The sequence below is a fragment of the Pygoscelis adeliae genome, unplaced genomic scaffold (assembly GCF_000699105.1).
Source record: "Pygoscelis adeliae isolate BGI_AS28 unplaced genomic scaffold, ASM69910v1 Scaffold203, whole genome shotgun sequence".
NCBI lineage: Eukaryota > Metazoa > Chordata > Aves > Sphenisciformes > Spheniscidae > Pygoscelis > Pygoscelis adeliae.
In genome coordinates, this window is record NW_008824407.1 from 120,038 (window position 1) to 137,860 (window position 17,823).

At 40.5% G+C, this 17,823-nt stretch overlaps 1 protein-coding gene across 1 annotated transcript in view; it reads left to right on the top strand.

Annotated features, from left to right (window-relative positions):
• The first annotated feature begins 2,675 nt into the window (after nucleotides 1–2,675).
• MAP3K3 (mitogen-activated protein kinase kinase kinase 3) overlaps nucleotides 2,676–17,823 on the top strand; it is a 34,125-nt gene continuing 18,977 nt past the window's right edge. The window contains exons 1-6 of the mRNA XM_009320431.1: nucleotides 2,676–2,795; nucleotides 3,162–3,251; nucleotides 6,304–6,344; nucleotides 10,414–10,513; nucleotides 11,732–11,845; nucleotides 15,310–15,430. Of these exons, the coding sequence (XP_009318706.1) occupies nucleotides 2,700–2,795; nucleotides 3,162–3,251; nucleotides 6,304–6,344; nucleotides 10,414–10,513; nucleotides 11,732–11,845; nucleotides 15,310–15,430 (562 nt within the window). The 5' untranslated portion in view covers nucleotides 2,676–2,699. The remainder of the gene's footprint in view (nucleotides 2,796–3,161; nucleotides 3,252–6,303; nucleotides 6,345–10,413; nucleotides 10,514–11,731; nucleotides 11,846–15,309; nucleotides 15,431–17,823) is intronic.

Genomic DNA, 17,823 nt, shown 5'->3' on the forward strand with positions numbered 1-17,823 from the left:
TAGATTGGAGACACTCCAGTCAGGTAAAAGGTTAAACATTCAGATGTAAAGTTGGAAACGATTTAAAAAAAAAGAAAAAAGTTGTGCTGTTAGCTACCTGGAACTTTAACTTCATTCACAACTGTTTTTTCACATTTTCCTCCCACAAGGGGTTACTTAGTTCTGAGATAGATCCTAGCAATTATTTCCTTTGGCTGATGTGCTTTTCAAAAAGCAACCTCTTGCTTTGGTTGTGTTACTTACACCCCTCGCGTCTTTTGCATGCAGTTGGAATTTCAAGGAGTACTCTCCCTTCTCCACTACCACAATGTAGTTATTGTCTCTTTTGGCTTGTCTTGGACAGCAGAGATTTGGTGGGTTTTGATTCTGTGTTTTTTTTTTTAAGTAACTTTATTTTCTCTGCTCTGCTTTCCTTTTTTAAGAGTTTTACTCTAATTAACACCTTCTGCTAATGCACTGGGGGATTTCTTTCCGTTCCCCTCTATAGTCTGGCCTAGGCTTGATGTTTCTGTTTTTCTGGTAGAACATACTGAAGCCCATAGTGGAAGTACCTCTGCTCTAGTGTTTAGTACTCTCGGAAAGCTAAAACAGACCTTCTGGGCAGAAACTATTGGTTGTACCAAAGGCAATGTTAGTGTGTCTTCTGTTCCGACTGGGGCATTTTTAGATGTTGCCCCCGTACAAATAGGTATATTTTTCCCCCTTTTTGCTTCTAAATTCTGGTAGCGTTCACTCCCTGCGTGCTTTAGAAGCTGTATGTGTCCTACATCTGTCATCTTTAAGCATTGCGAAAATCTAGTTTGTTATTCAGACATTGATTAATCATGAACCCAGTCTTCTGCATAAAACATAAGCTAGCTTCTTTGAGACACACTCATGAACAAATGCATAACGTGAAATTGAAGAAACAAATAGTCCCAATGAGTCCCTTTTACAGAGAAATACAGATGCGAGTCAGTCCGTCGTTTAATGTACAGCAGCTGTTCCCAGGACAACACTTCCAAATGTAAGCCATTACCCATCCAAACCAGTGCCATCAATTGAGAACGAGTGTGTAGCTGTGCTGGATTTTTAAAATCACGTTTCAGTTATTTACAAATCAGCTCATTTCAATTCAAACACATCGAAGTGACGCGTTTGTGGACTTTGGGAGGAAAGGAGGAGTCTGGCATACCGAGCGCTGCACACCTGATACACTGTCATATGAGTAGGGTTGTGATAACCTCGTCTATGCATTACTGGTTCACATCGTTTCCAAAAGTTCCAATTGTAAAAAAAAAAAAAAAAAAAAAAAAAAGCTTTACATGCAAAACTGGCGGTCGAGTCCAAACAGACTCTTTTAGAAAGGGCAGATTCTTCTGGGCATGTTCAGAGCTGATCTAATCACTGCTTCAAATTTCATGCCTAAATTATGCCTCAATATCAGGAAAGATTTAACTGGACGTATTATTTGCCAAGGAAAAAATGCTTTATCCCTAAAAAACTCTTGAGTCTTGATATGTGAGACGACAGCCCGGCGATCCAGTAGGCATGAGTGTGCCAACAGCAGATCCTCTGAGTGATGGCATCTGATGCTGCTTTGTTACGTTGGTGGCACAGGGCCTAGGAGCAAAGCGGCTGGTGCAGTCCTATTTTGAACCAAACTTCATGTGTCAACTTTTTTTCCCTTTTGCAGTGTCGAGTAATTTAGGATTGTTATGCTTGCAAAAGCAAAGGATTATTTTCAGTAGCTCTTAGACACCTTCTTACTTTATGTTAGCATCCATCGCAGCCCAGCTACTATGCCTTTCTTTCCTTTTTTTGTGTCTTTGTTTTCTAGGTTTCACGCAAAGTTCTGCTAAATATCACTTCTGTCCTCAAAACTAACAAGCAATGGAAGAACACTTTAAATTGGTTACATTAAGAATCTTAGCTTCAGAAAGTTTATTTTAAGTCAGTAGAATGTATAAGAAAAATTTCAATATGTGTTTTTTATTCTCCTGCATTTGCAAGAAGCCTTGAATTGAACCTGCTGCATTATACTCTGCCAGCAGACATTGTTCTTGATGCTGCACGATTTGAATCTGTTGAGTAGATCTTGAAGTCTCATAAAATGGTTTGAACTTTGTTCCATCAGCTTGTTTTGGGGGAAGAGAGGAATGTGTTGGGGAAATCGGTGCAAGTGGATTTGTATTCAGAGATATTCTAAGATGACTCTTTGTCCGGATTTTCATTTTTCTTTCTATTGGCCGTGGTTTGTTCTGCTAGCGAGCAAGAATTCTAAGGTAACAGGATATAAAATTGGAAAGAACAGATTCTTACCAGGTTTTCCTTGGCAGAAGCACATCAGTTTGCCCTTCCTAAATGACCTGTGATGATCTAGCAAATCTGTCCCAAGTTGTACTGATTGTTGTGAAGCTGTTTTAACAGAACTAGGGGCTGGGGATATTTATTCTGAACCTTACTATGGCCAGATCCTTTTGTGACATTGGACAAGTGACTTGAAATTTATCTGTTTACTACTTTGTGATATTAGATTAAGTTTGGGCTTTTTATGGCTAAATGAAATTACAGTATTTTTGCAAAGATCCTAGAAAGGATCATCTTTCTATGAGCCGGCAGAAAACAAGTGCAGAAGTGTTACGGTTGATACTCACCCAGGCAACTTACTACTAAAATTCTTGTGCATCACAGATGAACAAGAGGCCTTGAAATCCATCATGAAGGACCTGGTAGCACTCCAGATGAGCCGACGTCACAGACTGACTGGATATGATACCATGAAGAATAAAGACACTGCTCACTCCAACAAACAGGTAATAAGCTATTTAGTGAGTACTTGAAATCGTTACCTGGAGGCAGAAGGGACAGAGTAGGTTGACAGGGGGTCTCCTGCCTCTGTTCTGTCTTGTGATGCTTCAGCAGTCAGAAGCACGGGTGGATTAGCTCCCTGTTCTTGCTCAGGCTGTGGTGCCAACATGGTAGCTTTTTATTTACTTACCTTTATCGACTAGGGAGGATGCAGTTTTGATAATTTGCAACATCTTAGTATTCTGCCTTCCTCCCATGCATGTTTTTGATGGGGTTTGGTCTGTGTAGATTAGCTAAAAAGTTTACCGAGTGGTTTTCTGGTTTCACAGCCGCATGACCATTTTTTTTAAATTACTTTATTATTTTTAAAGAAAAAACACAATGCCAGCAGTCCACCCCTCTTGGGCAGCCCTGCAATAACAAACCAGTGTGCCTCTGCAGTGGAAGAAAAAAAAATTCCGGTAAGAAAACTGGCTTCCTATTCAATATTAGGAATTATAAATTAGGAGCATGTTTTAAAGTTGTGTGCAGTGACCTTTATAGAATTCATTTAAGCAGGTGTGGGGGGCCAGGAAGGCTTTTCTTTACTGACTCTGTCATGATGTAGCAGTATGATGCACTTTTCATTGTAATGGAAATAATACTTAAATTCAAAGGGAAGCAGGGAACTGAGAAGTGTAATGATGAAAAGGAAACAAGTATTTCCATCTCTGATGCAAAAGAAGGCCACTGCAGTTTAAAACTGCATAAAGCAGTCTGTCGGATAATGAACTAATGCTGGTGTCATCTTCACGCGATTCAGACTGCATGTGAATACAGAACCAAGATCTCGATAAAAGGTAGTCAAACTGAAGTTGACCCAAGAACAGTGAAGGGGATTGTCTGAAAGGACTGGCTTTAGCGAAGCTGTAATAAACCCTGCTTCAGTGAAAAAGGAAACAGCTATTTACAGGTGTCTGAATAGAGGCAGCGTGCTTAACAGGGGGGATTGTCTGGAGTTACTCAGTCATATGTCACATGAAGATGGGAATGAAACTAACCCTTATTTGGGTATGGGGATGTGAAGTCTATTTTCTAAAAGAAATACTTCTCCCAAGGTAATAAGTGGGAGGGTCAATACTTTATTTACATTGCTAGAGACTTTTTTTTGTAGAGAAAACTATTGCGTTGACTTTCTGGTAGAAAGAAAGGGCAGAATAATATCACTCTGTCAGTGTATGCTGCATATCGTTTGAATGAAATACTTGAATGCAAAAGCAACAATTTCAGTCAAGAATTCTTTGTCCATTACTGTCTTAAAAAATTAAATCGTTACTTAACAGTTAGACGAACATTAACGGGAGAAGTTGCCTGTATCAGTAAAGTAACTCTTTCCAGTTATATCCTTATTACAGGCTTAAGCTTTTTGGAGCAGGCTTTAAAGTTCATGTCTGTCTCTTATGCTTTGTCTGCTCATAATCTACTTGTTCAGCTGGGATATGGGATTTCCTTGAATGTGCTGGACAAATCCATAGATGGAGTAGTACAAAATCCTTTCCAAATCACTTTGAAACGTAAATTCAGAGATGTCTTAAATCAAGATCTGTAATCATTATTTATGATACCGCATCACAGAACTGGAACGCTAAAGCACCAAACTTGGATTTGCTTTCTTACTCATCTCTTAGGACAGTTTGTGAGCTGCTCTAGAAAGTGGTTTATATAGGTGATAGGTTCACTGCTTTCAAAGGAAACGAAAAGCACTAGATGTTTAACTCCTCTAGGTTCTCTCTGAAATTTAAACACTAAGGTCACTTTAAAATACCTTCCCTTAGATCTTTGAAAAATAGACACAAGTGGCCAGTGTCTGATCCTTTTGGAAAGATCATCAGGAGATAGATGCCAAATTCCCCCCCACCCTTCCCTTTGTTACAAATTACAGGTTTGAAAGCATGCGATGCTGTTGAGAAAGGTATTTTAGTTGCTTAGGTACCAGTAAGTTGAAGAAAGGTTTCCAAAGAGCCCTGAAGATCTTCTAGTGTTGTCTGATTTTAACTAGTGAGAGCTGTTTCATGACCCAAAACACATCTTGAGGTCAGAAATTTAATCTGAAAAATTACTTTCATTCAATTTAATCCAAACAGTCCTGTTTAGTTCCCTTAGACTGGGTTACTTAGAACAGCATGGCCTTCCTTCCCTGAAAATCCCTAATGTAAAGGGCTCGCTCCTCCATCCATTATGCCTAAGAAACAACTGTTTCATCAGTAGCTGGCTGGTGGACATCTTTTATAGTTTATTATTCCTATGGTGTGTGTTGCATTTTTCCTTTACTGTTCAATTAAAATGAGTTCTCTAGAATTTGCCTCGCTTTGGTGTCATTCTAGAGTAAGTTCTTTCTCTTCCCACATCTGAGAAAACGTCTTTGGTAAAGTTACGTATAATTACCCACCTGCAGATGATTGTGGCTCTGATGGGGAAGCTCATTTGTCACGATCAATTCTGTACCTACAGTATTGCTGCAGGAGTACTGTGTACTCGCAGCGATTGCATGGGTCCCTTTGAACTGCATTCTTGACCACTAGGCCTGCCAGATACTTCCTCTAGCTAAAGAGCATTTCCTGGCCACATTTTTTTGAAGTTCCTAGATGTATGATTGCCTATTGTCTGAGGCTTTCACAGATGGCTTAATCTATTCCAATCACATAAATTGTGCAGCAGAAATTATGGAGTCTTATCAGAGCAGATTTTTCCCTTTTATTTTTATCTTTGTGACCTAAATTGGGATTTGAACTTTGATCTCCAGAGTTGAAAGTTCGGCATGTTGACTCTTCCGTGCCACATAACATCTTCTGAGTTTACAGTGAAATGCACAGGTTGCGCGGTCAGTGCTTTCAACCATCTGCCAGATCTGGATGATGACCCCTTGGCACTTTAAAAGATGACACATAGTTAACTTGTTTGTAACTTCATAGTCTGAATTTCAGGGGCTGCATTTTTGCAAAAGCAGAGATTTAGTCTGTGTCTTAAGAATAAAGAATGTAGCGTGTTCCCTGTATCTCTCTCTTTTTTTGCCATAGAAGAAAACACGCTTGCTTTGAGAATGCACAAAGAAAATCAGCTTCGGTTCAGATGAATACGCAGTCAGACTCAATTTCAGATTTTTGCCATGCAATCTTAAAGATGGATTAATTTTCCTTCAAGTATATTTCAGTGTCCTCTGTTTAAGTGACAACTAATAAACATTACAACTTAGTTTTTACCCCTTTCCTTCTCTTTCTCCTTTAGCAATTTCTCCATTCCTCATGGTGCTGTGTTCACGTGTCAGCCACTTGTTGTCCACAGTCTGCTTCAGTTTCCACGGAGAAAGTTATCAGACTTGTGTTCTGGTTAGCCTTTTGAGGAGTTGATGCCTGCTGCAGTCACAAATTGACCTGCTTTGTGTTTGGGCCTTAAAATCATGATACGATCCGTCTGTATGCTTTTATGTATGCCAGAGTTTCGCTCTGAACTAACCTTTTGTTCTTTCTTCTGCAGAACGATGTAAGGATAAAGTTTGAACATAACGGGGAAAGACGGTAAGTCTGTCTTTGCTGCTTTGATTCTTTGGTTAGTAGAATAATTTAGTCATCAGTAACTTCGGTTAAATGTTTTGTTTGCTTCATTTTCCTTGTTCCTGAATGAAAAACACACTGTAAAGGCAACAGCAAACAGATCATACACAACTTAGTTATTTTTAAAAATCAGTGTGTCATATAACACTTTCCTTTGATTTATTGTCATGGTATCTATTTGTAAATGAATTGCAGTAATATTAAAAAAAGCTGTCCAGCCTGAAATAAATTCAGCCCGATAGCCTTATTTCAGATATGTTCCCTATTTGTTTCATTTAACTAAAACCAAATGAAACTGATGAAATTAGTGTCATTCTTTTCTAGTTTCTCCCTTCCTGATGACCTATCACTATCACTGTCCTGCTGTGACTGAGCAACAGATACAGCAAGGGAAGATTTTTTTCATTGGTCTAAAAGTTTCCTTGTTATTTCCTCTGATACTTAGTTTTGAGACACTTTCTTTTACAAAAAACAGAATAAACTGAATTAGCTTTTTCGGTGTTTACAGTAGTGTTTCCAATGGGTAAACTTGCCTAGACATTTCAAAGTAGGTCTCAAAAAGCCCCTTACCTGCCATCTAGTTGAGAGGAACTCTCGATACTGTTACGGCTGTTCAGTGGCTGTGTGAACGTACAGAAAGGCTCCAAACTTGTTTGCAGCCTCTTTGAGGCTGCTCTTGAGCTCTCGCTGAGGGGAAAAAGGGATCTTGATGGTAGGTTCCAGTTTCCTTTTTCTGAAGAAATTAATTGGATGGTAAGCATGAATTTATATGCTACTCTTCACAGACATCCTACGGGAATCCTTTGGTTTCTCCCATCTCAGTATTTTCAACATGAAGTAGTTCACAGTTTCATGATAAAATGCAAACTTGATGTTGATAGTACAACAGTGCAAGTTGCGTGTAGTGGTCCTAACAGCCTATTACTAGCAAAGGTTACTGGCTGAGCTGCTGAAGCTCCTCCTCAAGTATCCTCCTTTGTCAAATTAAGGGATTTTTGTTAAAACAGAAAAGCAGAGGCATTCTTTGTTGATAAAGCAGATGGCAGAGGATCATTTGTAAAGTCTTCCTCAAAAATGTGACTGCTTCATTCACCAAAGTACTATGTGGTGAATTCTGACACTAAAAAAACCTGACTTTTGGGCCTCAAGGAGAAAATTTAAAAGTAATCGTAGCTGGGATCTACTGCTGCCTTTGTCAGCCAGATCTTCTCAGCACTCTACTGTGTCACAGGCATTGTGTGGACTACGACAGAGCCACTGTGTGACATGTCACAATTTCTTGTGATACCATGTTAGGACAAGGTAACTTGGAAGCAAAATCTTGTCACCGCAGTCCTATCATCTTGCATGTCTTCTGCCTGAGTGCATTTAAGATGGCACAGAGCTCAGGGGAGAAGAAAGGTTTTTTTTCTGAAGTAACATTAAAATGAAAAGGTTGATTGTGTGTTAGTCTAATTATGCAGTTACGCTCGCCTGAATTCCCCATTCCCAAAGTGGTATGCAGTTACAGACAGCAAGCTTGCACCGAGAATGTAAGTGTGTGTGCTTGGTTTCAGAGGAGCTGCCAGATCTAACCACAAATATTTAAGGTGGTCAGGCAGGAATGGGCTCCTTAAACCCTGCAGTCCATGATTTTGTGTTAGAAGAGTGCACAGAGTTTTTAAACTAATAGAATTTGTGGCACCTGAGAACAGCTCTGCTTTTTAATGCATTGAGTGTAGAATGGAAGCCTTTATAAGGGACTTCGGCTCAACTGAGAACTAAATTATGTTTGTACGGTGCCAGCGTACTATAATTTCATGGATGGGTTTCTTAGTAATATGTAGAAAATGTTATTGTGGGCTGCTTTTTAACAAGGACAATTATTTCTAAATAGCTGAACGTTGTAGGTCTGGTAGCAAGATGAACCCTTCCTGGGAAGGGGCTAAGGAAGCCAATTAACACTAGAGCTACTTAAAACAAAAGCTGCATATCGTGAAAGGATACTGAGTGCTGGAAGCAGGCTGGATGGACGTTTTGGAAACTAAGCCTTCTATCCAAAGCACCGGTAGCCAAAGCACGGGTTCAGCATGAACTTGTGTGAGCTTCCCCAGAGGCGATTCGGGGTTTCACTGAGCCCAGAGAGCTGCCCCTGTGAGCAAGATAGGTCTTGAGTTTCTGTGGTCCGTTCAGGCCTTCCTATTTCTGCCCGATGGCAAAATTGTTAAGTGGTGCTAATAATCAAGCTTTTTGGGACAGTATTTCAGCTATGCCAAAGCAGAATTGTTTCAAGGTGCAGCGGTGGGGTAAGCAGCTGTCGAAGTGGTCTAATAGCTTTCAGAACGATGGTGGCTGTCAGCTGTGTCCCAGAGCTGTTTCTTTAACTTGGAGATGCAGTGTGGTCTCGTGGCCCATGGAAGCAGATGGCGAGAAGTCTGGTTGCGGGAACCCAAAGGCAAGAACAACCAACCATCTGGGCCTTGTGCAGCAGAGAGGTGAAAAGTGGGTTTCCGAGCAGTAGATGTCCTTGGTTTGCTAGAATAGTGGGTTGTAAACTATGGTTCACATTTGAATCCTTCAGTTCTTGACCCAGGATATTTTACTTGCTGCTGCTTCTGAAGAGGGTGAAAATCGTCCTTTTTCACAGCTGTCAAGGTAGCGACTTTCTGAGTGCTTGGCAATTTCCTACAGAAGAACATTCCACCAAAACAAACAGTTTTAGATGCTTTGCTGGAACTTCATATTACTACTTTGCCTAAAGCATTAGAGTTTTTATTCCAAGGTAGGCAAAACAGTAATAAAAACCCAACAAAGAAAACTATACTATCATTTTCTGAAAATCATGCACGTGCCGCAGGATTCTGCAGGGTTCCCCTAGGATGGCTGTGCCTGTTGGCATTTTGGATTTCTTGAGGCCGTTTGTATGTGAGTCTAAAACTCCTGCCATTCAACTAGCAAGGAAACGGCTGAGTGCTAGAACTGAGGGTTTAGTGTGTCACAAGGTTTGGGCTCAGGGAAAGTGATCAGAATAATTCACATCTGTGCATATTGTGTGTGTCGGTCGGTGAAGGTGCCCAGAGATGCATTACATATGAAAAATACTCGTGAGGGAGGAAGCGTGAGAGTATGAGACTGATCTGTCTTATATGAATATTCTGAATTATTGCAAGTCAGCTGTGCCAGTGCTATTACAGCTGAAGCAGTATTTAAGTTTTGATCTACTTGGCCTCTGTAATTAAAAAAAAAAGGCTATTATTTTTTTTTTTAAATAAAGCAAGCCATGAGTGACAAACAGTTGCACAGTTACAGTTAGATTTGACTTCAACTCTTGAGAAAAAGCCCCTGCAGTGTTGCACAGGATTTGAAGGATAACTGCCGAGACAGTGTAGTGAGTCTGTGATTCAGCTGTTTGGACATGTTTGAGCTGAGCGTGCAGAGGGCTAACGTGGAGCTAATGTCACAGACCACCTTTGGGAAAGAGGGTTTTCAGATTCCTTTGTGTCCTCCTGCTGATGCCTTCCCTCAGGAGTTCAGGACTACTTTGCTGTGGAAATGTTTGTTGAAACCTTTCAACTGGAAGGCATTTTGGAAATTTTTGGGGAGTGAGTTTTGAGTTCAGATATTGGAGTACTTAAACCAAATACTTTTTTGTTCTTTGGGCCTTCTGCAGCTTTTAATTCAACTCTCACTGAATGTATTTGTTTGTGTTTTGTGCCTGAGGCAGTATTCTTTAAGCCAAAGTGCATAGGAGATTTGTATCCTGTTATGTGGAAGAAATTTATTCAGTAAAGGATGCTTTTCTATCCAGGGACAAAGGCATTCTATTTGAAATCGTCAGTTGAATATTGCATTTTGACAAACCATTTGGAAATGGACCAGAGATCAAGAATTCCTTGTTAAAATAATTAATATCAATTCAGATTAGAAAGGTTCTCTACCTGCTTGAGGATGAAAGGGGAACATGCAAATGTGGTTTTAATGGTTCAGCCGTCTAATTTGATTGCATTGTCAAGTATATCTGTGAATTCAATCAGTGATTTTTCTTTTGTTCCAGAATTATCCCATTTGTCCGTCCTGTGCGCTATGAAGACGTGCAACAGAAAGTGAAAACAGCCTTTGGCCAGCCACTGGACCTCCACTACATGAACAATGAGGTACAGAGCATTGTTATCAGTGCTCAGAACGTGTAACACTCTCTCTGGATGACACCTCCTTTTCCCATCCCAAATTCCGTACCCTTCAATTTAATTTTCAGTTCCTCCCTCTAATATGAACCATAGTTGAATCACTCTGCTCCAGAGGAAAACATGCTGATACTGACAAAACATCACACTGATGTGTGTATTGTACGAACATCAGCATCTTGCTTCCTTGTACTGGTATTGTTTGGGAGACTCTCTTGGGGAAGTAAAAAAAGGTATTTGAAGTATTTTGACTGTTGAAAGCAACTATTGCCAGCCAATATATATACAGCCTGAAGACTGCAGGCAGTCCCGGAGTCATTTCTTCAGCTGCCCGATAGCAGAGTCAGTACTGCTTGTGTTTGACTGCTGACCAGCAGCAGCCATCCAGCCATCTGTAACACATTTACCTTCTGCTGGCTGCAACACTTTCTGCTTATTGCCCCGCTGGCAGGCAAACAAGGGGAGTTAGAGAACAGGGGAGGCTCACTGGTATGAGATGCTGTGGGCGCTGTTGTTGGTGAAAGAAAGTGACTTGGGGAATAGCATTTGTCTCTGAGGGACCTGGTAGTCCATGTTAATAATCTAAAGTATTTTGTTTGCTTTCTCCTTCTGGACACCCTGGCTTTTCCTTGGGTTTTTTTGTTGCGGTGTTGCCCTGCCACCATTCAGGGATGTGTCCCTAATGAGGGAGATGCAAAACCCCATTCACCAGTAGGAGTCGGACAAAAATGAAAGGGGTTCTTCAGTGTTGTTAACGTTCACGTTTTGAGATGTGAGTGGGCTGTCTTAATCTTCTTTGTACTAGTCTCTATCTGAAACCCAATTTTCGCTTGATCGTTAGGTCTGGGTTCATAAGTATTCTGAGACGGTGTTCTCATGAGGGAGTCAGGGGCCTGTCTCTGACTTGTTCTTTGCAAACAACAAATTCAGGTAGCAATTAGTATTTTTGTGGATAGTGCGTTAGAAATTTGCATAGGGTCAGCCATTTCTCTAATGGCATGGGAGGAAAACCTTGTTAAAAAGGACAGTAAGACAGTAGTGAAAATTTGTGGAATAATTGAGCAATCAGAATTCTATCTTATATTCTGATTTTTTTTTTTCCTAATGTTTGTTTAAATACCTATTGTGGAAGGAGACTTATTTTTTCTGTCTTTTCTAATGATTTTTTTTCTGTTCTTTATCTTGCAGCTATCTATTCCTTTGAAAAATCAAGATGACCTGGATAAAGCAGTAGATCTCTTAGACCGAAGCTCTAACGTGAAAAGCCTTAGAATATTATTGCTGTCTCAGGACAGAAACCATGTAGGTAACAACTTTTGTAACTGCAGCCAATTGAAGGTTTTTACCCTTAAGTCTCTGAAACATGATGGTAGCCTTATCTGAGAGTAACAGGAATTAGTAAAATCATTCTTCACAGACACAAATGCGTATGTTTATCCTCTTTGCTTTGGCTCAGCTATAGGTATCTCTTTTTCCTTCCCCCCTGCTCCCCTCCCAGTTTCAGCAGCTGTTCAGGGACTAAAACATTGCAGCTTTTTAAGCTGTAATATGAAGGCCATTTTATATCGAGTACCCAGTGACTGTATTCAGAAAACACTTAATGAGTTTGGTTCACAGAGAACTTTTTTTTTTTACCTTTGATTAATAGCACAGTGTTGAAAGTGCATGTAATTATCTTGCCTTTAAGAAAGCACAGTTTGTCCTTGAAGACAAGCTATTGGCACTTTTTCTTCCTGGTGAGAAGCCTAAGGACAGCTCCCAGTGATTTTTCAGTTCTGTAGCTTAATGCATTGAATCCAGCCTTGCTCTGTAGAAACTAAGTTGCTTTTAGCAAATAATGGTGTATTCGCACCTAAGATGAGTTTGACTGTGTTTTGGTTCACTTTCCGATACCACAGGTGGCTGTGGGCAGTGAGTGTCAATGTAGTTTGCAGTTTTCAGCAGAAAAAATCATAACATGAGAAGTGAGTCTTTAAGTCAAACTCCCAAAGCTGCCTGTTTTGAACAGTGAATTGAACCACGAGCTGAAGAGGGCAAAAAGAGTCAGAAGTTTTCCTTATTCCTGATCTGTGACTGGAGAACTTTGTTCACTCAACCAATGTCTTTTTTTCAGAATTAAGGTCATACAGCTTTTCAAGCCAAAGACCTTGATAGCTTAGATATTTTATTTGCAAATTACCAAATTCTCTTGAAGAGTGTGACACAAAAAGCTACTCTGTCTTGAAAGCTCTGTTGGTAGTAGCTTGTCGATCTTGAATGTTCATCCGTATTCAAGTTCTGCAGGCTGTGAGCTCAAACTCTTGAAATGATCACACCTGTAATTCTCGGAACTGTCAGGAGAACTTACATATGTCGCGCTATTTTTGAATTTGATAATCCACCTTAACAGAAATGGAAAGACCTTCAGGAGTGTTAACAGCCCTTTCCCAAATGACTGGATGCCAAAAGCTGGAAAGGTGTAGGAGGGGATGATGCTGTTCCTTGTCGTATGCCCTTTCCCTAAGCATTTGTTACTGGCTCTTCTGAAGACAATACTTGGCAAGAAGGCCTTTGGTCTGACCTAGCGTAGTCAGACTTTGTTCTGCGTTGTCAGGAAATAGTCTGTAAAAGGTGGCCTCAACTTTTGGTATAACACAGTAAAACAATCCTCTTTCACAGCCCTCTATTAATTTCAGTGTCTTCAGACCGCAAATCAGATGTTAAATGATACTATCTGAACTTTACCTAAGCCACCTACTTAAACACTTAGCAGATCTCATCCCTACACCAGCCAGTAGCCAGTACTGTGGTGGTGTCCTTTTATTAGCTGTTTTTTCCTCTTTTGCTCAAAGCAGAAACAAACAGCGAAGTCTTCAGTAAGTGCCACTGTTTCCCCCCTCTCCTCCGACTTCCTCTTCAGCTCTGAGTTGCCTGGCAGGAGAGCCCTACATGTGATAAAGCAAAAGCCCACAAGTCTGAAGGAGGTTTCTTGGCTGCATGATCTCATCCCACTGAGGGAGCGGGAAGCATTATTTTTCCTGAAGTACAGGATGCAGATTTTGTTTTGGTTGTGCTCTTTTCTTTTTCTGGGGATGGAAAGGTAATGCCGTGACTTTGGCACAAATATGTATATAAAACAAGTTAACTTTACAGCAGTAGCAGAGTGACTAGTACTGAGAGCCTGTATTTGTGAATAGCGTTTATATTAATTTTCTTGTGCCTCTTTCTGTGGCTCATTTGTGCTTTCTTTTATCAAGCAACTCACTTCTGTTGTCAGTCCTTTGTGTTTAGAAACTAATGGGAAGAACTGGTTAAGTTGAACACCTAGAGTACTAAAGCTAGACTGTCCACATAAATGGTGTGACCTCTGCACCCTTTATTTAGCTCTCATTCCCAGCTTCAGAATTCTCCTATTCATGGTAGAATTTATGTAATTTAAATCAGGTTCCCTCCTTACTCTGTGCAAGGGTAAGCACTTATTAAATGAGAAGGTATTCTTTACTTTTTTGATTGTGTGGCCTCACACCTTGTTGGCCAGTCATATTCAAGTAATTTTCAGAAGACAGAATTCACTTCCTTGGGGTCTCTTTGGTTATGTTCATCTCAATAAAATAAGTGCTTTACAAGCATTAGTTGAATTCTGTAACACAAGAGGAAGGGACTACTGCATCCTCTTGTAAAACTAGGTACTTTGGGACAAGAAGATTAAAGTTGAGATTGTCCACTAGTATTGAGCACCTGCTTTGACGTGCATAGGATCTCATTTGCTTGGGGGAGGTTGGAAGTTCACAGTATTTCGTATGTTCAGACCTTAGTGCACCATCCTCAGATTGTTGGTGTCCTGTTCAGTCCTGTGTTAAGAGCCCGTGTTCCCTGTATCATCCATGGAAAGAGCACAGAGGTGTTAGCTGCCTGAAGTATTTCCAGGTGAGCATCCTCTGGAGTCTGAAGTGGCCTTGCAGTTTCTCGTAGCAGAGCTGTGCATAACTGCTGCACAAGAAGGGCAGCAGTTCTCCTGGGCAGCATCCTACTGCCCTAAATTGCAAAACCGTCCTGCAGTTCCTCTTCCCATAAAGCGCGCTGGAGCTACCCCGTCCATCTTTCTCAACAGATCGGGGAGAAGTCCTTTGACATGTCTCCTGTTATTCCTCTTCCTACTTTGAATGAGATGAAGGCACTGTGGAAAAGTGATCTTTAATTAGGTTATGTCTGTAGGTTCAGGGAAGGATGGATAAAAGCAACACAGGCAGCATTCATCTTGGCATCTGCAAACTCTTTGTGCTCTTAAACTCTCTAGAATTTGTTTTCGCTTAGATGGTCTGAAGTGTCAGTTTACTTTTTAAAGATTGTGGGGAATCAAGTTGCTATCTTAACTGCTTCTGAAAGAGTGCAAGAGTCGTAATTTATCTCTGCTGGCCAAGATGGCTGATGGAAATTGTAGGTTCTTCCACGGTCTGGTCTCAGGGAGTGGTATGAGCCCCCTCTTGTTGGTTTCATAGGTGGCTGCTAATGGAAGACAAACATTGAGACTTGTAAATCCTGCATTCAATTTGAGGCTGGAGGGTAGCATGCTCTAGTTGTTCGACTCCTGTTTTACACCAAATCTGTGAAGCTTGCTCTTTCGCTGCCTTTATTGTTTCTGTTCTGTGAAGTTAATAAAATCGCAGGCTCTAGAGCTGTTTCTCAGCTACTTTCTTGCTACTAAACATAATATTTTTGAAACTGTGGCTAGACTGCTCGAGCTGCTCAGTCTCATTTTATTTTATTTTTTTCATTTTACCCAACAGACCAGTTCTTCACCCCATTCTGGACTGCCCAAACAAGTCAGGATTAAAACTTCCCAGTCTGTGGGGGATGTGAACACACCCTATCAGCAGCCAGAACCCAGAAGTAGGCATCTGTCTGTCAGTGAGTATTTTTGCCACTTCTGCTTGTCTTTGTTTTGTGAAAGGTATCTTTTGGGCACTAGTGTTTATGGTATAGTGTTTATGAAAGCCATGAGAAATTGAAAGGTTATTCTAGGACAAGGCAGTTCACTCTCAAAGCTTTTAATATGTTTACAATAGAATGTTTCAAAGTTCCTTACTAAGTTGTTGAACAGCTGAGGAGCTGCTAAAGGAGATGTCCTAAAGCCAGATTCATTGAGGTTAGAAATTTGGAAAGCTTACGTGAGTCCATTAAGCTTTTTATTTAGATTGGCAATTTCAGTTCGTGAAACCTAGATTTGATTTATTTTTTTTATGTTGGGCTTTGGAATCTGTCCTCACTCCTGTAATCAAGCATTTTACTAGTAGCACAGGAATTGCCACTGCATATCTAACCAGCACCCTACATACTGAGTTCCCTAACCTTTCACTCATAATTACCAGATGAGTAGAGCACAAGGCTAATACCATAGGTGACTGGCACAGCTGCACAAAAGATAATAAGAAAAGTCAAAGTAATATGTACCTTTGTCTCATTTCCTTTGTGTTTCTGTCAGCTTAGTGAACTCATGTTTAGTGGAAAGGTCCACGTAAGACTCCTGTAATTTTAATGACTTCTATCTCTGGTAGATTTGTCTGGGTCGTCCCAATTTCTGTTTTATAACCCCCTGTATAACTATGCAGTGCTATTCAAATCTGTGGTTGAAGGGTGCTCAAAGCTGTTAACTTTTTGTATGAAAAACTAAAACATCTGAATCTGCTTCAAAGACTTTGGGGTCCAAAAAGAGAGTCTGTGGTTTAGAATCTGGCTCTTTGGTGTGAAATTCAGTGAGCAGTGAAAGAACAGGAAGAAGGTAAGCAGTAACAGGGAGCTGCAGTATGAAGGCTAGAGCCTAGGATGGTGTTCTGTGTTAAATGATTTTTGCTTTAGAAGTGATAAAAGCTAAATTTTGCTGCAAACAGAAGCAGAGGATGGCTGTGTTTGTTACAACAGCTATTTTCGGGCTTGTCAGACCTAATGCTTCAGATGACAGGTGCTGCAAATCACAAGGGCAGTACTAGGAGCTGGGAATGTCAGAGTTGTTTTGTTTCCAAGTTCTAAACCAGCTCCCTCTGTGGAAGAGGAGTGCTACTGTTTCATTAACGGTGTAAACTTGAGGCATAATCACTACAGGATTTTAGATCGGTATCTGCAATGCTATCTTAGTGTCAAATAATAAATCCGATTAAACTAGAACAGGCAGTCTCCATATTGGGGGGTTTAAACCGGAGTCAGATCCACGCTGTTCTGACCAAAGATAATTGGGAGAGTAAGCTCAGTAGAGAAGGACTTGAGAACTAGACCAGTAGTTCTCAATACTAGACTTGTCTAGCAAACCTGTTTGTATCCTGTCTAGAGTCTGCTGATCCCCTTTTGTACCGTTTGCTTTTATGAAGTAGCAAACAAAGAAGTGCTGAAAGCTTGTGAAGTACATGGCTGAAACTGGGACAAAAAGAGTTTTCCCATCCTTTCTAGTTTGAAGTTAATATGCATAAAAAGAGCAACATTCCTCGGTCCTATGAAGAAGGCAGCAGTATCCATGCATGTCTGAACACCACGTTTCTTTTTTCACAGACAAATTCAATGCCAACAATATTTTATTTAAAAAAATATCTTTCTCCTTTATTGGCATTTGAAGGTATCCAAATAATGATGCCAAAGCTAACAGACTGTACCGAGTGTCTGTCATGGGTAAACTGTATAGTAATAAGGGGCCCCTTCTGTATCCCAGTTGTACAGACTCTTTCCTCTTATCCCAGCTTGTGGACGCTTTCTGATTAGCCTGTCATTCATCAATCAAGAAAGCACTGGTTTTATTTTCTGAACATGTCAAAGTACCAGACCGTTAAATTATTAAGAGGTCCAGAAGAGTTCCAGTTCTGTCAGAGGTCTGACGGCAATAGCTCAGTCTTGAATCAATTCTTTCTTCCTTCTCTTCTCCTATCTCTGATTTGGAAAAGGAATGTACCCCTGTTCCCTAGCTTTTCAAGCATAGAGACTTTCCTATTCATACCACATTGTGCAATAAAAGTCGAAAGCAGCATTCAACAAAAGTTGTTTGCATGCAGGAGGTATCTGTGTAGTTCCTGTCTTCTAAAGTGGATAGGCCTCAAGCCTGCTGTCACCAATTCAGAAGTTTGGAAGTAGAGATAACTTTTATTTAAAAAAAAAAAAAAAAAGTTGCTAAGCATTCTGGCAGCACTTGTGTTTTTTCCACTCACTTCCTTTGATATACATTGATTTAGTGCCGACTTCCTTTTCCTGCCCAGTGATGGTGGCCTTTCCACAATAGCGGCTGGGCCGATGCCAACAGGACTTGGGCTCCCTTTGCTTTG